Below are 27,815 nucleotides of genomic sequence, written 5' to 3'. Positions count from 1 at the left end.
GGCCTAACAGGTTCAGCAGGCTGATTCAGATGATTTCAGAGAGAACTTCTGCTCTTCTGTCCTGCAATACAGAGGAAATGCCAAACGGGTGCAGCGTTTCAAAGAGTTTCACATTCAGCTTTGCTTTTAGATCGATTGCCGTACCTTAAAGTTTCCTGTTTGTGATCAGGCTTTGTTCCTCAAAATCAAAAGTAAACTCCACCAGAGACAGACAAGCTACAGCAGGCGTGTTACCAGGCTGAGCAAAATTTGGAAATTAAATAAGAACCGAAACTGTAACGTGCACTGTGGAGGTGTAGCTGTTAGTTTCGTTTCCAGCTTGATGTGATCCGACCAACGCAGTAGAACACAAGACTTTGAACTCAAGGGATGGCTGCAAGTGTAAGTGACATATTTACATATTTGCAAAATATCATAGAGTAAAGTGATTGTATACGGTGTTGTTACTTGAAGAAGCTGCAGGAATCAGATGGTTTTCATATTACTACCTCTCTGCAAATTCACTGCAGTTCATCATAACACTTCGAAAAAACCAAAATATTTAAATTTCACATACACTTCCTTTATAAAATTCAATTTCTCAGCCAAAAGACAATCACATGCCCCCGTCAACTGTCTCTATTAATTTGTAACGCTTTGAGTTGAACATGTGCGATTTATTTATCTAAAAAAATGTTTTAAAAAATGGTCTAAAATTCTTTGAGTTTCTTCTTTATTTTGATTTTTCTAATACTGTCAACATGGCAGCTCACTGAAGGCTGTCATGGTCGCTGCCAGGAGCCCGTTTGACTCACACGACCAGGAAGTGGTTTTAAAACTCTCCCACTCCCTCATGTTTTTTCCCCCCCATTCTTTTGTTCTATCTTAACCACTATTTGGTGTGTTCCAGGTGTTAATAAAAGTCCTTGTCAGTGTTGGGATCTTTTTTCATGGCTGTCAGTCAGATGTGAGATGCAGGAATGACCATGGAGTCGAGGTTGACTGGTTGGTAGAGTTAATTTTCTTCGTTTCCCGTTGCATCATGGAAAAGTTCAGAAAATGATGTTTTCTTCACTCCATCAGGTACATCCTATACAAGCTGCGTAATACACAAAAGGATGGCTCGTCATATTTATACATGGATGAGAACACCAACGGTTGGACAGTCAGCAATCAGAAAATTGACAGCAGATCTGGCTGTTTGGGGTGGACACTGAAGCCACTGCTTGACTTTTATGTCAAACAGGTATAATATAAGAGTCTGTCCCTCACCAGAGGGAAAGCCACACATTCAATGGGTTTTTCATCTTTGTTTTTTTTTATTCAGACTGAAGGTTTTGGATACTTGCTCTACAACGATCAACCTCCAAATCCATATGTTGCTCCTAAATCATTTGGCCACAGTAAAGGTGCCCTCTCCCTTTTTGAATGAGATTGAAATCTTCCAAAAGTAAACATGTAAAAAGCTGTTTTCTGTGCCTGAAGGGGTTGTGATGTTGGACAGACAAACTGGAGTTTGGCTCTCACACAGTACACCAAGATTTCCAACTTATCGTAGTCAAAATTTCTGGCCAGAAAGTGGAAACGCAAACGCTCAAGCGTTTATGTGCATCACGTTCCCCTACGCTCAGTTTGAAGCAATAGGTAGGTGAAGCCTATGAATCCCCAGCTTGTTTCATGTTTAAGGTTTGAACAAAACTAAACACGAATGTATTTTCAGGGCTGCAGCTGAAGTACATCCATGCTTATTCTTTTGACTCTCATGTGCCACAAGTGTTCCACATGGAGCTGCAATGCGTTGCACAACGAAGTTGTTACCCAAAAAAGGAACCCTGGTTCAAAGTAGCAAACTTAAAATCCATGGGGGGTCACAGCTTCCTCAGTTTTGCAAAATACACACGCTTTAAGGATGGTAAGGTTTGATACCAAAGATGTTACTATTTTGATGCTAACTGTACCTTAAAAATTAATTCAATAAATATAAAATTGTGATTTATGTGCCAAAATGCCTTCGACATACAGTTTTCAAGCCAAACATCACTGTCTAAACAGATTTATTTTTCTCTTTTGGAATTTTCCACATTTGTTATCCGGTAATGATAAAATCCCCAAAAGGTCGATGGCCTGCCTGTATGAAGATCTGCCTGAGCTGAAGATCTTTAAATCATGGGAGTGTAAAGATTAGTTCTAACAACCATTCGATTCATATAATAATATGTGGTTTCCAAGACGATTCATAGTCGATATTGGTTCATTCTGAATGATCTGATTCACTGATCTGAAATAGATCTTTAGCCAAAACTTCAAAGCCAAAATGTTTCAGAGAGAAATACATACTGAACAGTTATGGGGAAGTTTTCCAGATTCCTTCTATTTCTTGCAAGATTATCAAGTGTAAAATGAATAGGTATACAAACAAACAAGTAAACAAGAATTACCGTAATAGCAAATCTATTTCCTTTTGAAACCATTTTAAAATGTTATAGGTTGATTCAACTAACAACTTGCCTCAGACAGATCGATCTGATTGGATTATATGAATGTAAATCAACTCGTTCATGTATTGTTACACACTTAATAAATCGCTCAGAAACTGGTAAAGAAACTGCAGAGATCCCAAAGAGAAATCTTACATGAAACACAATGAGAACATTTTTTTCCTGTGAAAACTACACCGACCAATCTCTTCAGTTTTTTTTACTTGGTTTAAACATTTTTGACAGAAAAAGAATTTTACAAAATAGCATTTCTGTAATGTAATTCTGCATTTTGTTTTACTGTTAAACTCCAACCACTGACTACCTATTGAATAGGTCAAAATGAATCATTTCAAGACCCCCTGTCGGACACAGTGAAAGCAGAAACCGACATCATTTCCTGTTTTCTTTCCTTTGATTCTGCAGATCTTTATTCTGGACTCATAACCAATACACTGCCATCCAATCTCTATGTCAAGAGTTGGGGGAAGATGCACGATTCCTTGGCCTCCAACTGCAGCTCCAGCATCCCTCATCATGTCTACAACGTGAAAACAGTGAAGTTACTGAAGCGTGACTTCAATGACACGGTTGATCACTCCAAATGGTGCGTGACCTCAGATGAAAACTGGACCTGTGTGGCTGATATGAACAGGGAGACGAGTCAGATGGGCAGAGGTGGGGGCGCCTTGTGCATGGACAGCTACGAAGTGGCGAAGGCTTTCAGGTCAACGATCTCTGCGTATGAACCTTGTCAAACCCTTTCTACTGCTTCTAAGAGAGAACTGTGAGATGATGTGAAAACCCTTTTTTGCTATTTTAGATTTGATCAAGCTGTCAGAATGTCTTAAAATACGATAGAGTGGGATTTCATCATCATCAGTTGCTGAACTACTTCCTGTTTGACAAGCACAAGAGATAAAGCTCATCTCATATTAGGAGTTTGTGCTTTTGATTTGCTAAATTAAGACCTCATAGATTGATAATAATAATGATAATAATAATAATAATAATAATAATAATAATAATAATAATAATAATAATAGTAATAATAATAATAATAATAATAAACTTGATTTACATAGCTCCTTTCAAAATAAAAAATAATAAAGTGCTTCACAGTAAAAAACAGAATAAAATAAAAAAAGAATTAAAAAGAATTGTGGTCAGAAGATTTTATTCTCTCAAAGTGATGGCATTGTCTTTCTTCTTGTTTTTTAAAAAACAGGAAAACAATTTTCAACGTTTTTCTTGGTACCTAAACCATTTTACATTTTTTCATTAACAGACATTTTAATTCAGAAAAGCTTTTAGTTGATGTTAGTATAAGAGTTTCATGCTGTCTTTTATTTTTATACCCCACTTTGGGATTTAATTATGCAAAAAAAAATGCTATACAAATAGAAATGTTTTGATTTACTTGCTAACTATCATGATTTTTTACAATTGTTTTCAAATAGTATTTTTTTCAATTTTTCAATTTAAATCAGGAGCAACATTTGAATAAATAAATGCTCAGAAATGTAGTGTTATTCTTAATTTTCTTTTTGTCCTCCATCATTGGGAGAAATGCCACAAGAACATGTTAAAAACACCAAAAACACGATTTCCATTTGAGTGGGTCTTTAAAAATCCTAAATCTCGCTTGAATTAACAACAAAATTACAAATATTTACTTTGTTCTTAGAGTACACATATGTCTGAACGTGTCAACGGCTTGACAGAACTGTGTCTGTGTGAATGCAATCAAGTATTCACACTGTTGGTTTACACTTCTCTTTAGTATTTCTATGTTTATGCTTGTACAGTTTACCCCTTAGTTTCGGGTAAACTATTATTATTATTATTGTTGTTGTTGGGTTTGAAGCTCACTTACCAGAAGCTGTCTAGTCCCCTCAGATCTGGTCACAGATCAGATCTCCTGGTTCCTCCTGTAGTTTAAAAGCTGATTAACTGATTCAGCCATTTGTTTTAGCTCATTTTGTGAGTAGCAGCAGTCAACACTCTTGCTTTTAAAATTGTATACACTGCAATATCATGAAAATGGTGTGAATGAAGTGCGTTTTTTACAGATCCGCATTCACATTTAAAAGAAGCCTTAACCTTTCTACTTACAGTCAGGATGTGTCTTTGTTTGTGTTCCAACTAAAGGATATGCAGAATTGTAACCAAAGACTGGGGGGGGGGGGGGGGGGGGGCGCTTGTTCATCCACTCATACATCCATTCATTAAACTTAATTCTAATTTGAATTCTTGTGTTTTATTTCTATTAGTGGTCTAATATTATGTTGAGCACATACACATTGTGGTTATTTTTGTGATACTGACTCTTGATCCCTTTAAGTGCTTAAATGCGAATATTAGTGCTTTACTTGCTCTTAAAACCAAATTCATTGTCTGCTGTTGTTGTATTTTCTTGAAGCCATTATTTAAAAAAAATATACGTTCATAGAGTTTAGAAGTTCTTTCTAAGTGATGGGAGGAGTCAGTTCATGGTTTTTCCAATGTATGAGATATTTTTGAAAATGTTTGTGTTTTCAATGTTTGTATGTATTACATGTTTAATGTTTAATGTTTGTATTACAGTTCTTACTTTCTACCTCTTTGCCAGTAGAGGGCGCTATAATTATATCAGCGGCCTTACCTTGTTTACATGGTTTCCGGAAGTAAATAGACAGACTTCCCGGAAGTGAAAGAAGAGTCCGACTGTCCCAGCTGCACATGTGAGAAAAAAAACCAAACACAGTTAGCTGATTTAAGATGGATTTTAATGAAGTTCCCGTGACCAGTGAAAGAAAATCTAAGAAAAAGAAAAACAAAAAGGCGGGGAATAAACGAGTGAGTGAAGCGGAAAACGGAGAGAGCGCCGGGGTTGAGAAGAAGAGCGAGGAGAAGATCATGGAAAACGGCGAGTCTTCGGCTGCGTTTCCTCCAACCTTCAGCGTTTCTGAGATCAAAAACAAGCAGCGGAGACATATGATGTTCATGAAGCTGAAGCAGGAGAAAAGAAAGGTGAAGCGAACCTATAGATCTGACAGAGAAAGTCCAGCTGGAGTCCAAGGATTTACACTAATGCACATTGCTTTACTTTTTCAATCTACATTTTTATTGTAATCTGGTTTCACCTGTACAAATAAAAAACGTAACATGTAGATTAACACAGACGGATATTTGTAGCGTTTTTTTGCCAAATATTTTTCTTATTCATGTTTGATTTAAGCATTTTAGTTTACAAAATAAAAGCACCATAAAACAATATGTGTAATCCCCAATCATTCCATTTTCATCACTCTAAAAATTAGCATATTCTAAGGCTATCCAGTTTAAATATATATTATTAATTATGTAACATTTTAATTTAAATATTTGTATATAAAATAACAAAACAACAATTTAGATAAATGGAACAAGATGCTCCACTAGCGTGGTTCCTTCACAAGACCTCACTAGACTGTGCAAATCTTTAGCAGAAATGATTTGTTGTTCTCTGACCACAGAGGAAAAGCCCACAGAGGGGTAAAGTATGCTTTAAAGACAGGCTAAACTTTCCTGCCGCCACATTAGCTGGTCAGTATAAGGATTGCCAACACCTATTCATGCCGTTGTCATCACAAATCAGGTCAGTAATGGAGCGCCTCAGTCAGGTAGCACTGTTCATGCCCACTGAAAAAGATATTAAAGTTACCTTTTCATTGTTTCTCACACATCTGGACAAGTGACATTTGATCCGTCCCCTGTGGGAGGAGTGAGCTCCAGACACCATGTAGTCCTTTAACCCCCAATTCAACCCCTTAGTGCTGAGTGAGGCACTCGGAGTCTCTGGTATCACTCGACTGTGGATTTGAACTCACAACGTTACAGGCTCAAGACGGACACTCTACCACAGGACCACTGAGATACATAGGCCTCAAACATGTAAAAATAGTATGAGACAAGTACCGGTACAAAAAATTCAAGCAGAATCATTAAACTGTTTATTATTCTCAATCAGTTGGTTTTCAGAAAAGTATAGAACATATTACCTGTTGTAACATATTTCAGTTTTTTACGATTTCAAATTACTTTCTGACAAATTCCCGTTTAATGTCTGCAAAATGTGTACAAAGCAAGGAATTTAAAATATTGTTGATTTGCACTGTTTTTAGAATTTACTCCTAATGTTGTTGTTTGTGATTCTCTTTCAGCAAAAACTGCAACTCAGGAAGAAAAAGAAGAAAGAAAGAGCGGCTTTAGGTGACAAGGTGAGGCCTTTTCTGTGGCTTTTCTTCTTTCATGAAAAAGATTGAAAAATATTGGTAAGAATATTCTTGATTTATCCCGTTGCAGGCGCCACCAAAGGAAGTCCCCAAGACGATAGAAAACCAGAGAGTGTTTGATGAGACAACAGTTGACCCTGAAGATGAAGAGGTGTGGACTCTTTTTTTTTTTTTTTTTTTTGCTAAAAATAATAATTTTGTTACTGCAAAGCAACATCTTCTTTTTGTCATTACTAGATTGCGTTTGATGAAGGAACCGATGAATTTTCTGCCTACTTTAACCGACTAACCAATCCACAAGTTCTAATCACAACTTCAGACAGACCAAGAGGGGTGAGTGGATCAAAAATTCAGAAATGTAATGCTGTTTTCTCTTATTTATATTCATGCATTTTTGCTAATATTACTGAGATAACAAAACACAGTTAAAAAACAAGCACTAGGCATTTGTGTTGATATTTTTGCAGATTTTTCCAGGTGTTTCCTCATAGGCCGCATTTACACTGCATGGTTCAAGTGACCCCATTCCGATTTTTTCCTCTCATGTGGCACAGATCGGATATGACCGGTGAACGTGTAAGAAGGAAAAACCGCATGGAATCCATTTTTCTCAGATCGAATTCAGGCCTCATTCATATGTGTAAATAAATTGGAAACGAATCAGATATGTGCATTTGCGTGTGCCATGTAAGCAGACAAATCGGATGTTCCCCAGTAAATGCGAGACGTACGTCAGTGACGTCAACTCAGGACACCACCACCTGAGATCACATGACTTATTATAGGTGCTTTTGTGCGCTGATTTTGCTGTTCGAGGACAACTGGAGCCCCATCAGTGTGTTACCTTTCAGCCTCAGGCTTCAGAGTGTAGTCGGAAACCGCTGTTATTTCCGGTCCGGTCCCGGGTGGGACGCAAACGGTAACTAATCAAGCGGGACACTGTTGCTCTGAAACAGGCAAGAAGCCGTTTATTTCTTTGCTTGGATCAAAGCATGAAGAGAGAGCACATAAGCCGGCCGAGCAGCCCTCCTTTTTCCTCTCCTGCGCATCCCCTCTCCTGCCTCATCCTGGCTCCTCCTTTCGTTGCTGTGTTGCCTCCATGACAACCGCAGTCACACACAACAAAAAGGGGAGGGTTTCGCCATTTGGACCAACACGCATCTTCTAAATGTCCTTTTATTACTGTTGTGATTATTATTAAGGGCCTACTAGCTGATAATTTTTTTAATTTGTGTGGTCAGTGTTCAGGTCCACGGGAGGTGGAAATGCTGCTTCATTTACGTAGTCCTCAGAACGTCTACGTTTGGTAGTGTCAGCATTGTATAGTGTAAATGCAAAAATTGGATATGGGTCACTTTTAAAAGATAATGTAAGCGGGTCGTTAAAAAAATCGGATATAGTCAGAAAATCGGATTTGGGCATCATAACCTGCAGTGTAAATGCAGCTATAGTGAATCGTTTTCTTGTCCTGATGACCTTTGACCTGTAGTGGCTCAGCGCACTTTAATGTGTTTCTTCCAGAAAACTGTGAGATTTTGTGAGCAGCTGGCTTCAGTGATCCCAAACGCCCATGTTTATTACAGAAGAGGTTTGGCCCTGAAAAAGATCATACCCCAGTGTGTCGCCCGCAACTTCACATATCTAATGGTCGTCAACGAAGATCGCCTTGTGCCCAGTATCCTTACAAGTGTCAATATCAGAGGATTAGAATGCCTCCAATGAATAGAAAGGCTAATTTAATAGATTCTGGCAAAACTTTACTGTTTTGTACTATTAAAAAAAGTCTGAATATGTCAAATTTGGTTAAATTCTGGGATGAAGTATGAGTTTTAGTTGATTTTAAAGACTATTAGGGAGCTTTTGCCTCTAAACTTGATTTCATTGATTATCTTCTCACAACATGCAACTTCCCATTCAAGTCAAAACGTAGTTTAAGTGAATCACTTTCTTTTATATTCACAACCGTTTCTGATGAAACCTGGAGTGAGATTGAAGCTTCAGCACTCGGCCTTGTCGTGAAAATGACCTTTAACGGTTTCGTTTAGACGGATTGGTTCTTTGCCATCTTCCAGATGGACCGACTGCACACTTTAAGGTCAGCAGTGTTCGCCTACGCAAGGAGATAAAGGCAAGTAGAACCACATTGGAGGCCACACGGGTTTTAAAGCTGCTTCAGGAAAACGCTTCTGTCCAAATCTCTGCAATGTTCTTTTAATGAAGCGAGCGCCGTGAAACCTCCTGTATGATTTTTCCGTCTCTCCATAGAGGCGAGGTAAAGATCCGACTGAACACTCACCAGAAGTGATCCTCAATAACTTCTCCACCCGCTTGGGACACACCATCGCCCGGCTATTCGCTGCCCTTTTTCCTCAAGACCCAAACTTTGTCGGTCGACAGGTTGCGACTTTCCACAACCAGAGAGATTTTATCTTCTTCCGATTCCACAGGTAAAGAGTCTGTACACTGCAAATGTACGCATTACCTTTGTACAAAGCTTTATGATCAGTACTCACATAATCAGAGGAGCCCCGAGTTTTGCATGTTACCGTTAGTAACACAGCCCGGCAGCAGTTGGTGATTTCAGAAAGAATGGTTCTGTATTTTTAACCTTGCACATGTAACCCTTGTGCTATCCTAGGCACTTTAACATTGGGAGTTGGGTCATCTAGACCCACTAGACAGTGCACTGAACCTTTATCTTCACTAATTTGTGATCTTCACTGGTGTCCATGGATTACATGAAATCTTTCCACCTTTATCCACTTTTGTCATGGAAGGGAGAACACGTCAATGTAAGGGGGGGGGGGGGGGGGGGGGGGGGGGCATCTAAGATAGCACAAGGGTTAAAGTTGTTTTCCCACCAGATTTTTTTTGGTATTTGTTTTTTTGGATTACAAATAATATGCTTGAGAAAAAAATAAAAAGAAAATAATCAGTAATTAGTATCATAACTGGTATTAAATATTTATGCAAAAGACAATATTGAATCTTTAGTGTGGTATCGCCCATTTAGTGAAAATAGAAATGGCCCTAAACAGATTTTAGCATTTATTTAACACAGGCTTTCCTTGACACTTCAGAAATTTACATTGAAATCATTTTAAAGACCCGCTCTGATATTCTTTTGATCTATTTTCAAAGCGTTCCCAGTGATCTTTTAATGATAATGCCGTTTTATGCCGAATTCAAAAAACCTGCGTCGTTTTCTCAAATAAGCTTTTTCAAACGGCATTTTTTTCATCTGCTCCTGGTTCACAATGATTTGAATGAAAAAAACACTCAGAAATCCAATTTTAAGCTTAATTTTTCTTTATATATGCCCTCCATCATCAGAAAATGTCAAGAAGAACATGTTAAAACATCATTTTGATCAGAGTGGTTAGGGATCTTTAAGTAGTTTGATAGGGTGTCCAAACTGATAACTAAGTTTAGCTTAAAAACACCGGGGGGGGGGGGGGGGGGGGGGGGGGTTGTGTCGTAAACAAAGCAGTTAGATGTAGTAGTTCATGTCCAAACGAAGCACAAAACTCCTTTTTCTGTGTTCTTATAGTTTCTCACAAAAATCCAGCAGGATCTTTTTTCTCCTTTAAATTCTATTTTGGATTCTCATTCCAGTTGGATAAAGGAAAAGGTTTGTTTTGTGCTTTATATGAAATCTACCTCCCTATCTACATCTACTTTTTTATTGTTTTTGCAGGTATATCTTCAAGAATGAGAAGAAAGTGGGCATTCAGGAGCTGGGGCCTCGCTTCACTCTCAAGCTGAGATCTCTTCAGAAAGGCACCTTTGATTCAAAGTATGGAGAATATGAATGGGTGCTGAAGGTAGGAGCCTTTAGTCTTTGTGGGTTTTCTTATTAGCAATAGTTGTTTTTACAAAAAAATTTCAATTTTATTTGTGTTTAACCTAATTTTATTTTCTCCTGATTCAAACACAAATGTTCTTGTTTTCCAGCGCCATGAGATGGATGCCTGCAGACGGAAGTTTCAGCTTTAATTTCCAAATCTGCTATTCCAGACAAAGATTTATTCATTCATTAACTGATTTACTCCTATTATTTTTTGGCTTGCATATTTTTTTCTTTTTTTAGTTGGCCTGCAGTCTTTAGAGATTTTAGAAGACTGTTCCAAATGTCTGTCTTCTGACTGTTCAGGATTCTCTGCAGCAAGTGTCCATAAAATGTCTTTGCTTGTTACAACATGACTGTGCTTGAGCTTAAGTTGGTGGTCTCAGTTTTCACAATATTTAATCAGAATACAGTGGACACAAATATATATATATTTTAAAGGTACATGCAGATGCAGGGTTCTTGATGGAAGGAAAATGTCTTTAGCGCTGAACCTCAACGCTCACTTCAACACAAATGATTAAAAAAAGAAGTTAAAACAATAATTTTATTGTTTTCAATGTAGAAAGGATGACACAATTCTTGATCAAAAACTAAATTGTGAGGACAGTGAAACAATTGTCATTTTTTTTAGCACATTTAACCCTTGTGCTATCCTAGACACTTTAACATTGGGAGTTGGGTCATCTAGACCCACTAGACAGTGCTCTAAACCTTTTTTCTTCAATGACTTGTGATCTTCACTGGTGTCCATGGATTACATAAATCTTTCCACCTTTATCCACCTTTATCATGGTAGGGAGAACACGTCAATGGAAGGGTGGGGTCATCTAAGATAGCACCAGGGTTAAAATGGATTTTCACCCCCAAAGTTTAGTTATTTGGAAGTTTTGCATTACACAATTCATATCAAACCGGAACAAAACCCTGAACTGATTAGTTGGGAAAGAACTATTGCATCCCTCATATTTATGGATTTTCTAAAAAGCATAGCTGTCATATTTAGACAGCCTGTTCAGCCAATTACAAAACAGACAACAGGTAATCAAAGTCTTACTTTATTGCATGATCTTAAAGGCTTGAAGGGCACAACGACCTAAAAGTTTCAGAGCAAAGAATCTAAACCATAAGCCAACAACACACAGAACATTAAGACATCGTGTACAAGGTGTTTAGTAAATCGAGTCAATTACTGCCAATAATGCTGTTTTTTTTTTTTTTAAACAAAGGAGCATCAAATTAAAACATGGAAATACTTTGATTAACTGGAGCTAGTGTGGTTGTAAAGGCACATCTGTGAACAAAGTAAGTGGTCCTAAAATAAGCCGGGATCTTCTGAAAACCCCACATGAATCTACAAAGGTTTCAAATGATACAAATAAAATATAAAAAGACTTAAGTTAGTAATGTGGCCAACAGTCCTGAGACCGTTCCAGTCCAGGATGGAGGCCCCATCCTCAAAGAACCGCAGCTTCCTCAGCCTGCAGAAGGAAGGATGGACATCATCAGGAAACAAGAAGAAACTATAACGGGAATGAATCTCCTTCCAGATTCTATTTCAGAAAACTGACTCACACTTTACTGACTGTACTTTGCCATTTCTTGCCAACCTTAAACTCGGTAAATCACTACCAGTAAACTAAAGAGGTTAATTGTTTGTTTGCTAAAGTTCGGACCCGTTTCTTGGTACTCACGGCAGCACAGGCTCGGTTCGGTTCGGCCCGGCGGCACTAAAGGAAGGAGCAAACTTTCTGCGGTCTGAACGGGTTGTTGCTGGACGACATGCCGGTGAGCAGAGGGTCGTGCTGGGCATTCTGGAGGCAGAACTGCTGGAGGTCTGTTGCGGCCTGGGACACCTGAGGAGGCAGAGCCGCCATAACGCCGAGTAACGGCGGAGTTATTACACACAAACAAACACCAAGAATTTACGACAACCAACCGGAGCGGCTTCAAATTGTACCTTTACTCTGTTTATGCTGGCTTCAAGACGCAGTTGTTGGATAATTTTCTTCATTGTGACAATGTTGGCAGCCATTATTGCTTATTGGAAAGACTTATTTGAGCTAGTTCGCAAAATACTTCCTAAACAAATGAGTTTCCGGTTAGGCGTCCTCAACTATTGCTACCTTTACATAACAGTGGGAAATTTGGGCTTTCTTGACCACCTCTCGATTTTTTAAATGTTGGTAATTGTTTTTAGCGCCAATGAGAAATGAAACGTATTTGTTTGTCATTGCACTTACTATAAAGCAATTAATTTTTATTTCTTAAGTGTAAAATAAGACTTTTGGTTGAGGAGTTAATTATTTTCTTTTTTTCTGAAATTTTTTGGTTGTTTACTAAGTTCGTAAAATTTATTAACACATTTAAATAGACGAGTTATGTTTAGGAGTAAACGTATTAGTTGCACAATTAAACCAGTACGCGATGAAATCGTGTCAGTTTGGAATTGAAAACCGTAAAATCCTACGGTACCTTAAAGCAACATTTTATCACTATAAAACTATTTATTGCACCCTCTAGCGGTGAAAAGGAGGTGGGATTTTTTTTCACATCAAGTTTAAAAAAAGTGCTGGTTCTGACAGCTTATTTAAACAAATAAAATATATATTTTTAAAAAAATATATAAAAATGTCTTACACTACAGAAAAATTGATGGATAAGACCTTCTGCAGGCACCAGAGCAACCACTGCTGGCACTCTCATAAAACAGAACTTCTCTGGGCAACTGAGTGTTTGATTTTATTGCAGATTGCTCCCCAGCAGGCTCAGAAGCACACGAAAAACCACAACACGACAAATAAATAGAAAAGCTATTTTATTATCATTATTTTTTGTTTGTAGGAAGGACTGATGGAGCTGTTTGATGAATCAATGACACACACAGAAGACGACAGAAGACCGACCAGTTGCAAGGTATGCCAAGGAAGTTTTTTTTTTTTAGCAGAAAGCGCTTGTATACAGACATGTACAAAATCTGATAAGCTAAGAACAAAAATACTTTTTTTTCTTAAATCATGGCAATGAGGCTTAGTGAAATGTGCTGTCTTTGTGTTTAGTTTGTGGAGCTGCATGTGCTGTGTGTGCCAGGTGATCAGTGGAATGTGAAACTTAATAAAGTTCCAGCTGAAACCTCAGAGAGCTTCATATCTGCTGGTTTCATCAGGTGAAACAGTTTTTTTTTTATGTCTGATTCAAATTTACTATTCTAAACTGTAATGTAGCAGTGTTGCTAGGGGCTTTTATGTTGTTGTACAAAAAAAATCAATTATGTCTATCACAGAAAGAACCTTTGTCCCTGACTGGCCGTGGTCCAGTTTAACTAGAGTAGGAAGTCTTGTTCGTAAGGAGAAAATACAGGACTAATTAGACTGAGACCTTTAAATGTAGAGTCAATGACAGGAAAAAGAAGAGAGTCATCCATCATGATGGAAAGAAGAAAGGTGGATATCCTGTGTGTTCAACAGACCATATGGACAGGGAGAGAGTAGGAAAGACGCAAAATGTGCTTGATCCAAGTAGCTACAATGGTCTGAAACTGATGAAAGTATTTGTTTCAACTTCAAGTCATCAGAGCAAAGCAAGTTTTAATTGAAATAAAAGCTTTAAATACTTATTTTTGTAGTATCTCTTTTTTTTAGTCTCACTCTGATCATCTGCCAGTGGTCTTTTAATTATAAGTATGCAGTCTTCAGCAAAAAAAACAAAAAAAAAAAAAACCTGTGTGGTTTTCTTGGACAGAGTTCCTGCAGAGCAGCAGGAGTTCATTAGAAATTCACCTGTGAGTTGTTGGACCGTATTTACATAATCCTTTTCAAATGGAATTTTTTCATCTGCTCATGATTCATGATATGAATAAAGATACTTTTTTATACGTCCTCAGTCATCAGAAAAAGGCAACAAGAACAAATTAAAAACACAATTTGTATTAGAATGGGTCTTTAACCCTTGTGCTATCTTAGATGACCCCACCCTTACATTGATGTGTTCTCCCTACCATGACAAAGGTGGATAAAGGTGGAAAGATTTCATGTAATCCATGGACACCAGTGAAGATCACAAACCATTGAAGAAAAAAGGTTCAGCGCACTGTCTAGTGGGTCTAGATGACCCAACTCCCAACGTTAAAGTGCCTAGGATAGCATAAAGGTTACAAAGTGGAAAGATCTGGGTTTTGTTTGTGTTTTGTAATTTTCCACCCTTGATTTTGTAGAGCTTACCCTGACCTCACCCTTAAACGGCTCAGGACTGAGCTGGACACCCATCTTGGTGGTGACAGGAGCACCAATAAATACTCCTTCCTGAAATGTGTGGGTCGCAGTCTGGCTCTTGTGAGTGCAAGCTGGCAGTAAAGTGCATGTTTTCTTCTGAGAGCTGTTCTTCTTTTACAGACCATTGAGGGAGGCAGGGAATGTTTGGAAAGTGGCGAGTTGCAGGTTTTATTGTTGTGCTTCCTTCCCAATAAACCCAATGCTTGTCTTTTACAGGTCAAAAGAAACCAGGAGAAGGAACTGAAAGTGAAATTATTTGCCCCACCATATGTAATCACATTGCTTCACATTCTGCACAAATTTCCACTGTTTGCACCTTTTCAGCTTCCATAACAAATGATTGTCACCTGTTGGCAGGCAGCACAGCCGGAGCTTTACCTGCTGCCAGCGATGGAGGCAGATGGCAGCTCCTGCTCGCGGTCCTTCAGCCTGGACACCGGCAGCAGCTCCACAGAGGAGCAGAACCATTCCCACTCTCCCAAGGTCTGCAGCCCACCAACAGAGCCCAAGGAACTCGTGAAATTCCCCCATTGTTTCCACAAACCACTGCCCAGATTTGAGGAACTTGAAGAAGAGGAGGATGAGGAAGATGACAAGAGCTGCAGTTCCTCAGAAAGAGAGACTAAGGAGGAAGCTCTGCGCTTCATCGGGAAAGCAGAAGAAGAGAGTTACTCATGGAAACATCCCAATCAAAGGGAGCTGCAGATGGTTTCTCTGAAAGAAGGTTTCAATCAATCCTAGTTGGAATTCTGTCAAATAATCTAAGATTTGGTCCAATTTCAAAGAATATTTATTTTTAATAAATCTGAAATTAGGTTTTGTAGTTCCTTATTTTACAAATCTAGTAATCTGGGATTTTCCCAGGAGCAGACACTTATATATCTATCCATTGTATATAAAAATTAAATCCATTTTGACAGAAAAATGCTTTTAGATGTTTGCATAGCTGTTACACCTGAATGCCTCCATCTTACCATCTAAGAATTCAGTTTAGTCCAATATTGTTTAAACAATTTTTTATTTAAAAAAAGAACTTAAACATGATTTAAACTAAGAATTCTTCTAAAGCACACAAAGTTTATTCTAAATGACTGAAACTGTCAACATTATTGTATTAAATCAGGATTTTATATCAGTGCATCACCAGGTAGGATACACAGTTTTAATAAGCTTAGTGCACTGTCAAATTTCAATAACACTATTTTGATGTGGGCTTTGAATTTTAGCTTTCAGAGTTAAATTATTACCTCTCCCTACTTTAAAATAGTAGAATAAAATATGTACTTTAACAGAATTATAAATATTTAAATAAAAATAATTAAACATTAACCACAGAGCCTCTTGGTGACAAAATCTGAGTATGTCAATCAAATCTACAGTATTTGGAAAACTAAAAGAATCTGTTTGGATGTCATTTTTAGCTGTAGAAAGATGTGAGGTTTCTTCATCCCAGATAAAGCTCTTGGCAGACGGAGATGAAGGCTGCATGAAGAAGAGGCAACTCAAAAGGGAAGGACGCTCCGGAGCAGCTAAACCTCCAGAGTGGAGGGAGTCAGGCTCCTCCCTCGCAGACAGGTACTGTCACACACCTGAACGTGTCTTATATTCATTCTTAAGAAAAAGAAAATGAATGGCTCTTTTGCAGAGTTGGAAAATCCAAAGACTCCCACACCGTGACATCTATAAAACACAAACTAACATCTGAGGTAAAGCATAAAAAGAAGGAGACTGTTGTGGAAAATTTGGCTTCTTTTTGATTTATTAAGACACCATGATAAAGTTTGCTGCTGAATTTCTGTCTTTACAGGAGGCAGAAAAGTCCAGTGGATCCACCTCCTGCAGCAAAGAATCTCCAACATGTGGTCCAGTTTTTCACACAGACAGTGAGTTTTCACACACATCAACTTTTTACACTTAAACGTTCATTTATTTATTTTAAAACCTTTTTTTTCTAACAAGGAGAAGGACTAATTGAAGAAATCAAACTAGTGAGGGAGAAGAGGAAGCAGCTGGAGTGGACAAAACAAGAGTTGCTACGGAAAGGGAAGGACCTGTTGGCTCAGAGCAGCCATCGCAGGAACCAAGGTTGGAGGCCCTACAGAATTACATCTATAGCTAAGATCCAGGAGTTACAAAAATCCATTGCGCTCTTGTTTCTCACAAACAATCAAGCACGAAATTGCTGGAAAAAGAAATTCTTTGAAACCAAGAAGGCCACAGGTCCTCTGGAGGAGACGCTGAAGAACTTAAGGCAGGAGATGGAGACGTTTTACAACAAACTGGTGCTTCAGCTTCAGGCCAGAGAGAGCAGAGGGAAAATGAGGCGACAGGGGAGATCCTCACTGAAGGTCAGGATCAGTCACTTTTTACTGACTAAAATACTACAGTCTTTGCATCCAAATACACAATTTTGAGGCCTGGCAGCACGGTTCAAGTCCCAGCTGGGGGACATGAAACAGAACACCAATGGGGGACCTTTCTGTGTGGAGTTTGCATGTTTTTTGGCTTCCTCCCACTGTCCAAAAACATGCTTCGTAGGTTAATTGGTTAATCTAAATTGTCCATAGGTGTGAGGGTGAGAGTGAATGGGTGTGTGATTGTGACCCTGCGACAGACTGGCAACCTGTCCAGGATGTTTCCTGCCTTTGCCCACAAGTGGCCAGGATAGGCTCCAGCAGCCCGTGACCCCGAATGGGAACAAAAACCTGTTTTAGAGTAATAAAATGAATGAATACACACTTTTCAGATAACCTTATTAAGAGTACAGAAAATCCTCTTTATAAATCGATTTTTTTTAAATCAAAAAGAAATATGTAACATCAAACTGATTTTTTTTTAGATTTCAGAAATAAGAGCAAGTCATTTCAACCCTTGTGCTATGTTAGATGACCCCACCCTTGCATTGACATGTTCTCCCCACCATGACAAAGGTGGATAAAGGGGAAAAGATTTCATGTAATCCATGGACACCAGTGAAGATCACAAATCATTGAAGAAAAAAGGTTCAGAGCACTGTCTAGTGGGTCTAGATGACCCAACTCCCAACGTTAATGTGCCTAGGATAGCACAAGGGTTAATTACGTTAGGTCTTTTAGGAGGAAAAACAGATTTTCATGACTAAATTTCTTTGCCAAAACTTACTTTACGATCTTTCTAAGAGGCTAAAAATATGATAAAATTACTGCCAAATCAGAGGAAAATTTCACATTTATTTGAGATAAATACTTCCATAGATGACAGTAAAAAGATGAAAATGACCACAAACAAAAGCATTTTATTTAGAAACTTTAATTTTATGATCCATCAAAAACAGCATATTGAAATATCTTTTTTTATTTTTAAAACATATTCAGAAAATCAAATTTGCAATAAACAACAATAATTATGTTCTTGTTAGTACAGATTTAATCAAAAAGTAAAAAAAATAAGATCTCTTTCTTTCAGAATGAGCTCACCGTTCTAATCATGAAGGAAACTTACGAGATTGACAACCTAAAGAGAAAAGTAGAAGATGCAGAGATGAAGCTGGTAGCAGAGATCAAAGTAAGACATTTATTTCTTCAACACCTTTACCATCGTTTGAAAATGGGTGACAATTTAGAAAGGTGATTTATCGTTAAATGTGCTTGTGAAAAGACGTTTTCTCTTCTAATTTGCAGTTGAGGAAGCAGGCTGCTGCAGAGCTGAAGGCCCTGAAGGCGGAGCTGCTCCAGAAGAAAAGTCAGCTTAAGGGAGACCCTGCATGGACTGGGCTGCATGTTCAAAGCATCTGATGTGGAACAAAATTCCAAACTGGGATTTTCTGTCAGACTCCATGTTGTTTTTATAACTTGACTTTTTTTCCCCTCATTTTGATCTTTCATAAAAATATTTCAAAAAACATGGAGTGTCACTTCTTAGATGAGTGATTCTGGAAAATGAAACATTTCAGGAACAAATCATATGAAATAAATCTTTCTGGAAGACTTGATTTGCTACTGCGTTTAAAGGCAGGAGCTGGTTCAAATGCCTTATGGAGGCAAACCACAACCCATTACTGCTACAAAAGGACTGGCAGCAGATAGAACAATGGTTCTCTCTGGATCTTGTAAATTCTTCCAGCTGGCTGCACCGTATCCCAGCTAGCATCCTAACAAGGCGTTCCACATCATTGCAGTCTGCTGCATGGCAACAGGGTCGTGGCTGTAGTCCAGAATGTTGCCGTTCCACATGCCAATGCCTCTCAGGCCTTTAGCCTTAGCATGGTCTGCTTTGGGACAAATACTCTGTGGATCATCGTACCAAACTTGATGAATTTGTCCATTCTGGTCCTAAAAAGATTGGAAACAGAAAAATAAAGACATTTTCCTCACAGAAAAGGCTGTAAAGAAGTGGATCACAATGTTTGTGGGTTTTTTTTTTTTCAAATTTAGTTTATGAGATATTCCTGTGTGTTTTTGTTGACTTTTTTAAACAATTAGAACCATTCTAAATAAAACTACATTTACTCTTTTTTTTTGCACATTTATTTGTATTTTGTAATTATTGTCCCATGCGAGACTACCCAACAAGTTAACTCTCCCAATGCAATATCAATAAAGCTTCAGCTCATTTTCTAAAATAAATGCATAATCGACATTTCATTAGGAATTTGTAAAATGAAGCACCTTGTAATAGAAGTAGGGAGCTTTCTGCTCGTCATCCCACAGTCTTCCTGACATGGAGCTGTTGAGCTGCTTCATGATCCACTCGTATGGTTTTTGCCGTCCTGCAGCATCGCTACAGGGAGCGCCGCGGAAAGGAACTTTCTCTATATAACAAGCGCCCTTCTGCAAAGGAAGACAAATGCTTTGGCAGGGACAATACAACCTTTTTTCCACATTTAATAACAAGCTAAACCGTTTTCTGCATCTCATCAGATCAGTCAAGACCTAAAAAACAAATAGAAGTTGATTTAATAGTTGAATATTTCAATTAGCTGTTTGCTGCTTGAAAGTATTGGGCAAAATTAAAAGGTTATTAAAAGAAAGGGGGTATGTGTGCATGTATTTAAACACAGAGAATAACATATTTTTGTAGTATCCTAATTATTAACCCAGATTTAAACTTTTAAACCTAATAAAATTCACATCCACAAAACCAGACTGGATGTTAATTCTTTTTCTTTACAAAAAGATTTATTCTAGACGTCAGAATCTGCAGGAATAACATTTTTGTTGTTGAGCAATAGAAAGACACATTGTAGCTGTAAAAACAGAAATTCAGTGGGGAATTTTCTTTTTCTTTTCTTCTTAAAAAGGAGGTTTTTGAGGCGCTAATTCCCCAGCTTGAGACTTTGGTTCATGCTCAACACTAATGCAGAGGTGCAACAGGCTCACTTTTGGACTGTTTTCTGTGTTGCTGGTGACATGGTCAGCAAAAAGGGGGGAATGAGTGCATTATTTTAACAAAACAAAGTGATAAGTTCAGACAAAAGAACAAGATAATAGGATAGCAAAGTTCAGCTGGTATCTTTGGTTACCTTCTTTGTGGGACATACCAATAAAATAAGTTAGGGGAGGTTTTTAAAACGTGTGTTGGAATTTGGATTTGTTTATTTTAAGCGACAAAAACAAAAATCAAACTAAACTAAGCAAACAGCAGAAACATGCATTTATGCACAGATATATAACTTAGAATAATAAGTCGTGACTTGATTGGAAAATACATCTAAAGATGCATGTAAATAATGAATTACTCATAAATGGAAACAAAAACTTATGAATACAGAATGTGACACATGAGACTATTAAATATGAAGTTTGTCAACAGGAGTTTCATTGCTCGAAAGGGAGTGGGAGGAAGCAAACTTATATAATCACAATTATGACAATGATTTACTTAGATTTGTATTTTTTATTTATTTTCCTTGCCTGAATGATCATGATCTCATCTGTCTGTTTCCTTGTTGCTTTTTATGTGTATTTTGTAGCTGCCATGAATTAACTGTGGTTTTTATTAGGGTGAATGAATATAGTTTTTTTTTATGTTTTGATAATCCCATCATTGGCGGTCATTGAGTAGGTAATCACCTACTGGGTCACATGTTTGTGGACGGAGACATTGATTTCATCTCACCTGTGGTTTTTCCCCGTGTAAGATGGAAGGGGAGGGTGAGCTGGGTTGCCGGGTTTTTTGTTGACCGCTTTTGCGGTTTTTCTTGATTCTTTGCTTTTTCTCTTTTGGATCACGATATCACGAGTTCAGTAATAAAGAGTTCCAAAATACGCACTTCCTTATGCTTCCTGGTTTTGAGCGCCTCATTCAATAACCGGACCCAGCATCGGCCTCTCAACGACTTTTCGTTTTTGAAGTCGCTGCAGTTGCAACTTTACTGACTTTTTGGACAGATTTTTCAAATAAAATCTAAACCCGAAAATCTCCCACCGGCTCCATACTACAGGATTAACTCCCTTTACTATCTACAGAGGACATTTGGAGCTTTTCAATAACACCAAATGTGAAGGGGTGGGGCTCTGGGAATTGTAGTTTTCGGTACATTTAAATACATTTTGTTTTAAATACAGTTATGAAACTAGTCCGTTACTTTCCTATTCTGTTGCATTTTACTTAAAAATCGTTGTACCTGGGAAAGGTTGACACAGGGATAGTCATAGCCATACCATGGTACTCCCATGACCAGCTTCTTAGCATCAATCTTCAGGTCTATATATTCTTGATAGGCTAAAAAAATGAAAAAAAAGAAAACAGAATCTCTGAAAGTTAAAAAGCATTTTTGCAACAGAGGACTGATTTCTTCTTGTTATTAATAATCTGAACATTTAACCTTCTAGTGTTTGGAGGAGTGGGGCATTTGCCATGCCAATGCAGTCCCCGGTGATCTGGCTCTGCTCATCGTATGACATCACAAAAAGCAAGTCACAGGACTCTGCGATGGTCACGTAGTCATAGCAACGCTTGTCAATACATTTGGGTGACCAGGCAACATCAAAGGAGACCTAGAAATCCGGAAAAATGTGACGACTAGTAGGGATTTAGGAGTACATCAGCAGTTTCATGTGACCAAAAAATTCCCCTCACCTGGGAACCTGGGATTTCCTTGTGGAAGGCTGCAGTGGTCTCTTTGACCAGATTTGTCAAGGCGTAGTACTCTGGCGAGCCTTCATCCACTGCTTGCTCAATATCAATGTTAATGCCATCCATGAACTGTCTTTTGGCCAGGTTGACCTGATCTGTTATCCATGTTGTTCTGTTGGATTTGTCCACAATAGAAGACAAATGAACATCCCCTATTTTTGCCATCAAATGAAAAAAAAAAGATCATTTAAAATAAATTTTCATGTTAAAAAAGATTTTGCTCTGAGGAAATCTCACCTTTGAGGACGACTCGTGCACCTTTAGAGTGCGCATGACACATGAGCTCAGCATCATACGGTCCAAACATCGCCAAGGTCGTCACCATGCTCCAGTTGTAGGATTTCCATGCCTTTCCTCCCACATCAAAGACAAACACCTAAAAAAAAAACAGAAAAATACACACTAGTGTAAAAAAGTGCAAGGTTATCTATTTATAGGTGTCTAATATATATATATATATATATATATATATATATATATATATATATATATATTATTAATTCACTGTAACATCACATTTTCTTCATAAACACAGAGAGCAATTGATAGTAATTAGAATATTTTATGTCATTCAGCAGGAATATAAATAATTTGCACCTGTAGATCCTGTTTAAAAGGTGATGCAGCAATTTTTCAGTTCCTCAAAAACGGTTTACATAGGAATGACTATTTCTCAAGAACTGGATTCTGCAGGAGTTAGTTAACAAGAATGTCCTGGATTCAGTTTTACGGCCTTGGAGATGAGTCCATTATTACATCACTTAATAAATGAATAAAATACTATATTTGCAAGACAACCAAACCTTACAAACACGATTTCAAAAATAGTGGAAGTACTACTGAAAATCATATCAGTAAATAACTCATTTCTGTAACTACCCTGTGAAAATAAATCTGCAAACAATATAGCTCAGAAAAAGGAAATGCAGGAGCTTCAGTTCATGTTTCTGAGGAGATACAAAAATAAGCAGAGGATCTGAAACCCAGGAGATCATCAGTCTTCATGTCTAAAAACACCAAACTATATCAAAATCTATGGGGAAAAAAAGGTTAAAACAATTCAAAGTATAAAACAAGCAATATTTCTTTAGCATTTTAATTATTATTGTCTAACTTTCTTATATTTTTTAAAATAACATTTTGATTTTTATTAAGCCTGGAGAACCCACAGTCCAATTTTGCTCTTTGTTTTCTTAGTCATTTTTTTTCTATGGTGCGTTTGTTTTTTGTAATTCTTTTGCCTGCTGTTAGTTGATTTTTGCTCTCCAAAGTGAACAAATAAAAACCAAATTCAATGAACTTTAAAAGCCCTGAAGAAAATTGTTGTTGGGTTCTCCAGGGTTGAATAGCATGTTGAATTTGTTTAGACTTTATGCCTCTTATGTCCTTTAACTGCAACTTCATTTGTGTAGCACTGTTCCTGCTACAGAGCATCTCAAGGTGCTTCCCATAATAAAATAGATATTAGTAAGATAAAAAAAGTAGTTAAAATGGTAAACACAGTTAAAAAAAATACTACTACCACTAATAATACAATAAGACAAATAAAAACACGTCAAAAAAAATAAAATAAAAGTAAAAGAAACAAAACAACAACACATACACATATCACCAGTACGATCAAAACAGATCTAATTAATTGTTAATAAGATGTATAAAATTAAATGAAAACTTGTGGACAAGTGAAGACTATGTAAAAGCTTTACTACAAATATGCGTTTAAGTTTTTGTCTTAAAAACCTCCACAGTGGATAATTAATTCCACTGAAGTGAATTCAAAATCTCAGAACCTTTAAGCAAACATGGTCAAATATTGTTTTAATGTCTTATTAAAATACAATAATCACAAAGGTAAATCAAAACAATGTAACCAGCCCTTCACTCATCACAGCAAAGTCCTAAACATTCCACCACATTTCTTCCCCTGAAGGTAAACAGAATCAGCTGACTGACTTCACCTCGAAGTCTCTCTCTTCCTGGATGTGCCGGCAGAGTTCTGGTCGGACACACGGACACCTGCTGGACCCGCGAACCGCCACCAGCGACAGCACCAACAACACCAGGAGCATTTTTGTTCGAACAAAAAGAAAACTTTGAACAATTTGAGAAGGAAGTTTCACCTATAAACCGGACAGTCATGTGAGCTCTTGTACGGAAAGTAAGATGGGACAACAGAGGTCGCATTGACAGCTGCAGTGACAAAAAGCGATTTTGCACCAAAAGCGCTCCTGATTCCGCGGGGGCGCGCACTGAGTGTGAAAACTCGTGACTCGGTTCCAGACACTTTTTAAAAAAATATTAATGTATTTTTACACAATCCCTTAAAAGATGACACAAACTAAAGACTGCAGATGTGCCGTGGGGTCACACGGGTTCTTGATTCTTAACTTCTGGTTAAGTCAACATTCCTGACTGAGAGAATGAGGAAGAATATTGCTCCTCATCTTCGCCAGAAACAGGAAATTTGGTTCTTCAAATGTATTTAATTTTATTTTTTTCACCCACAATTTAAAACGACCTTCAACTGACTATTCCATTTGCAATTTTGAAAATGCATTTTGCACCTGACAATTTTAAAACGCTATTCATTCATTCATGCATTCATTCATTCATTCATTCATTCATTCATTTTCTTAACCGTTTTTTCCCTTTCGGGGTCACGGGGCTGCCGGAGCCTATCCCTCCCGGCCACTTGTGTGCGAAGGCAGGGGACACCCTGGACAGGTCGCCAGTCTGTCGCAGGGTAGAATGTCCACAAACACACACCCCTTCACTCTCACACTCACACCTAGGGACAATTTAGATTAACCAATTGACCTATGAAGCATGTTTTTGGACGGTGGGAGGAAGCCAGAGACCCCGGAGAGAACCCACGCATGCACGGGGAGAACATGCAACCCCCCCCCCCCAAAAAAAAAACAAACCGCTATTCAGTTGCTTCAAAGTGAATTGAAAACAATTCATAGTCTGTCATTTTTGTTTTTATTTATTTATTTTAAAAATGTAAGATTGAATTGTAATTATACATATTGAATTCTGAATTGCATAATCCATTTTCAAACTGGACGATCACATCGCAAACTGAACGGTCAATTCAGAAGTAAACGTCATTTTGAATTATGGGGAAAGAAAAAACTTCCAGAAGCAACCTTTATTCAACATACCTTAGTAAAAAAAAAAATTGGGCTATTCTTTTTTTTTAATTTCTAGTAGTTTATGTAATCTAGTCGGATTGAAAAAAAAATTTTTGCCCTACAAGTATAGTAATTGAAGTAAAGTTATATTTCACAAGTGGTGTTTGTTTTGTCATAAACTCATCTATCAACGCAAGGCACAAGCTTTGTTTATACTTGTGTGTCATTCACATTTCTTATAGTCTTTCACTTTTTCCAAGAAGGAATCCTGATGGATTAGCGCTGCTTTTACCAGTTATACTCTTTAAATCACATCACTGGCAGCACCCCCAACGCTCCACCTATGTATTTTTCTTTGTACTTCAATTTCATAGAAATGGTGATCCATCACAGGAAGACAGACATAAACAATCACATTATATAGAACAATATTGAAATATATAAATAAATGCAATTATTTGCAACAATGTACAATTATCCACTGTCAAATATAGCTTTAAATATTAAATCCCTTTATTCCAGAGCTTAGAACATCAACCAACTGCCACCCTCTGAAATTCTGAATAGATCTGAGAGGGAAAAAAGTGAGAAAAGTACTGTTGCAGACAAGTTCATTTCTTGTGGTTATGTGGTCATGGCCAAACTTTTAGCAGCACAGCAACAATATAGTTATTTGTCAAGTTATAAACAAACTATGAGATATTAGATGAGTACAGTCTATTGTAACGACTCAGCTGGCACGTCACTGTGGCAGGGAAACAACAGCTGAGCTGCTAAGTAACCCTTGTGCTATCCTAGGCACTTTAACATTGGGAGTTGGGTCATCTAGACCCATTTTCTTCAATGATTTGTGATCTTCACTGGTGTCCATGGATTACATGAAATCTTTCCACCTTTATCCACCTTTTTCATGGTAGGGAGAACACATCAATGTAAGGGTGGGGTCATCTAAGATAGCACAAGGGTTAAATAGCTGCGTTGCGAGTTGTGCGGTGCACACACTGCACGACTCCGAACAGTCTCAGGGAGAGAGACGTGGACAGAGAATCAGATTGCAACATCTTCTTTCCATCAATGCCCACTTATTTAAACACACACACAAACAGTCAAACTGCATGGAGGTCATTTCTGCTCACAGGCCCACTCACTCACTCATGGTTAGGAACTGCACACCCAAGATTCCCCACTTCCCATGAGTCTTAGGAGCTGAAGGCGGGGCTAACCCTGAGGTCGCCACACCATTTTACCTGAGTCAGAGTGTCTTTGTCAATAATCTAATCAAGTACACAGCATGATGTACTCAAACTACTCTTAAGAGTGTAGTTTTTACAAAATGTAGTGACATAATGTTTCTGGCTATTACCCACCTTTGTATTTAACAATAATTATCGTTCATGGACGTACATTTTGCGCTCACTTAATATTCAGTTTTCTTTGCAACCTTGAAAACTCCAACAGTGGAGCCGAACTCCTTTTAAAAATGTTCTTTATTCACAGTGATATCCATCCAGAATGAAAACAAAAATCCATGACACATGATATTTTCTTATATACTTAAAAAAAACTTTAGGATGAACCTGGTATAAAATATAATAGAAACAAATTAAACTATGAATACTAAAAGGTTTAGGAAAAAAGATTGGACAGTGCAAATAAAGCATCCATTTTTCTGGTTGTGTGATACTTTGATGAAAAACAATTTCATGAGGGCATCTTTAAAGTGTGGAAACCACTGATTCATCTGAACTGAAGTAGACAAAAACAATGTATACTTTTGTTTTTTAGTGTTTTTTCTTCAATATTTTTTGTCAACCAGACTTTATTCATTCATCTTCTAAACCCGTTTTGTCCCTTTTGGGGTCACGGGGCTGCTGGAGTCAATCCCGGCCACTCGTGGGCGAGGGCAGAGACGTCCTGGGCAGGTCACCAGTCGGTCACAGGGCTAATACACTTTTAAATACATTGAAATACTCATGGATAGAAAGGATTCAGAGATCTGAAGACCCACTTTATTTTATAAAATAATTTTTGGTCAGAAAAAAAGAAAAGATAACAATTGTTTAGCATAAAAATGACCTCTTTTCCATAAAACTTTAAATTAACACCGAAGGTCTAGATTTGTAGAGAATGAAAGTTCCAGCTAAGATAAACTAAACTCTGCTCAAATATTGACACATATCAATGAAAGGGCATGTCAAACCTGATTACAGGTCTCTGAATGAGCATGGTCTTCGTGTTATTTACTGGTCAATTTGACCCATTTCCTCCTGACATTCTGGGGGTATTTAAAAAGGAATCATACGCAAGCACAGGTTTGCCTGTAGAAGTCATTTCACCTCCCAGAATATGGGTAAAAGGGAAAGATTTTAGTTCAAATTTTAGGAGAGTGTCAGCTTCATCAAACATCAATACAAAAAAAGTCTGATTAAGATTTTACAGTTTTGGCATCCCCCATGACTGACAGTGATGAAGGTTCTACTTAAATGTTTTCTAGTTAAGCAGGAGTGATAAGTTGTATTCTTAACCCTACACACCCCTACACAAATGCTAGAAAACATCAAAACTTTCATATTTGTCTTTATTTTCATATTTAGAGTTAAGAATGCAGTTTAGAGGACTTTGTGCTTTATGCACACAATGAAAGTTTGGTGTCCAAAAATGACTAACTGCATAATTTCCTCTTCCAAAATGATCAAAACCTATTGAAGCAAACAATCAGGTTATTACGGCGAGAG

General features: G+C 37.7%; 5 protein-coding genes across 6 annotated transcripts; 3 read left to right on the top strand and 2 right to left on the bottom strand.

The window, feature by feature from the left end:
* The first annotated feature begins 109 nt into the window (after positions 1 to 109).
* LOC101173852 (deoxyribonuclease-2-alpha) lies at positions 110 to 3,978 on the top strand. The gene is made up of 7 exons (XM_004067867.5): positions 110 to 381; positions 890 to 984; positions 1,063 to 1,225; positions 1,307 to 1,388; positions 1,465 to 1,623; positions 1,700 to 1,891; positions 2,883 to 3,978. The coding sequence occupies exons 1-7, from the start codon at positions 370 to 372 to the stop codon at positions 3,245 to 3,247; spliced, it is 1,068 nt and encodes a 355-aa protein (XP_004067915.1). The 5' UTR covers positions 110 to 369; the 3' UTR covers positions 3,248 to 3,978.
* On the top strand, positions 3,100 to 10,910 carry rpf1 (ribosome production factor 1 homolog). The gene is made up of 9 exons (XM_023954147.2): positions 3,100 to 5,468; positions 6,641 to 6,697; positions 6,783 to 6,863; positions 6,950 to 7,045; positions 8,234 to 8,387; positions 8,758 to 8,840; positions 8,978 to 9,159; positions 10,410 to 10,536; positions 10,667 to 10,910. The coding sequence occupies exons 1-9, from the start codon at positions 5,217 to 5,219 to the stop codon at positions 10,706 to 10,708; spliced, it is 1,074 nt and encodes a 357-aa protein (XP_023809915.1). The 5' UTR covers positions 3,100 to 5,216; the 3' UTR covers positions 10,709 to 10,910.
* A 691-nt stretch (positions 10,911 to 11,601) lies between these two features.
* Positions 11,602 to 12,704, bottom strand: LOC111947358 (guanine nucleotide-binding protein G(I)/G(S)/G(O) subunit gamma-5). The gene is made up of 3 exons (XM_023954148.2): positions 12,520 to 12,704; positions 12,254 to 12,415; positions 11,602 to 12,040 (listed from the first exon to the last, which is right to left on the bottom strand). The coding sequence occupies exons 1-2, from the start codon at positions 12,592 to 12,594 to the stop codon at positions 12,290 to 12,292; spliced, it is 201 nt and encodes a 66-aa protein (XP_023809916.1). The 5' UTR covers positions 12,595 to 12,704; the 3' UTR covers positions 11,602 to 12,040; positions 12,254 to 12,289.
* spata1 (spermatogenesis associated 1) lies at positions 12,052 to 18,654 on the top strand. The gene is made up of 13 exons (XM_023954145.2): positions 12,052 to 12,179; positions 13,404 to 13,475; positions 13,619 to 13,725; positions 14,773 to 14,890; positions 15,047 to 15,100; positions 15,188 to 15,554; positions 16,252 to 16,405; positions 16,476 to 16,536; positions 16,638 to 16,713; positions 16,790 to 16,915; positions 17,003 to 17,178; positions 18,275 to 18,373; positions 18,490 to 18,654. Exons 2-13 carry the CDS (start codon positions 13,413 to 13,415, stop codon positions 18,601 to 18,603), a joined length of 1,515 nt encoding a protein of 504 aa, XP_023809913.1. The 5' UTR covers positions 12,052 to 12,179; positions 13,404 to 13,412; the 3' UTR covers positions 18,604 to 18,654.
* ctbs (chitobiase, di-N-acetyl-) lies at positions 18,103 to 24,184 on the bottom strand. 2 transcript variants are annotated; one of them, XM_078945800.1, is made up of 7 exons: positions 24,067 to 24,184; positions 22,184 to 22,322; positions 21,890 to 22,098; positions 21,636 to 21,807; positions 21,435 to 21,532; positions 19,477 to 19,638; positions 18,103 to 19,140 (listed from the first exon to the last, which is right to left on the bottom strand). In XM_078945800.1, the coding sequence occupies exons 2-7, from the start codon at positions 22,269 to 22,271 to the stop codon at positions 18,952 to 18,954; spliced, it is 918 nt and encodes a 305-aa protein (XP_078801926.1). In that variant the 5' UTR covers positions 22,272 to 22,322; positions 24,067 to 24,184; the 3' UTR covers positions 18,103 to 18,951. The 2 variants fall into 2 exon arrangements, with proteins under 2 accessions (XP_078801926.1, XP_023809914.1); XM_023954146.2 differs by having other exon boundaries at positions 23,905 to 24,163.
* Between the last annotated feature and the right edge of the window lie 3,631 nt (positions 24,185 to 27,815).

Source organism: Oryzias latipes, chromosome 4 (genome assembly GCF_053564925.1).
Source record: "Oryzias latipes strain Hd-rR chromosome 4, Olatipes_Hd-rR_3.1".
Lineage (NCBI taxonomy): Eukaryota > Metazoa > Chordata > Actinopteri > Beloniformes > Adrianichthyidae > Oryzias > Oryzias latipes.
This window is presented reverse-complemented; position numbering and strand designations above follow the sequence as displayed.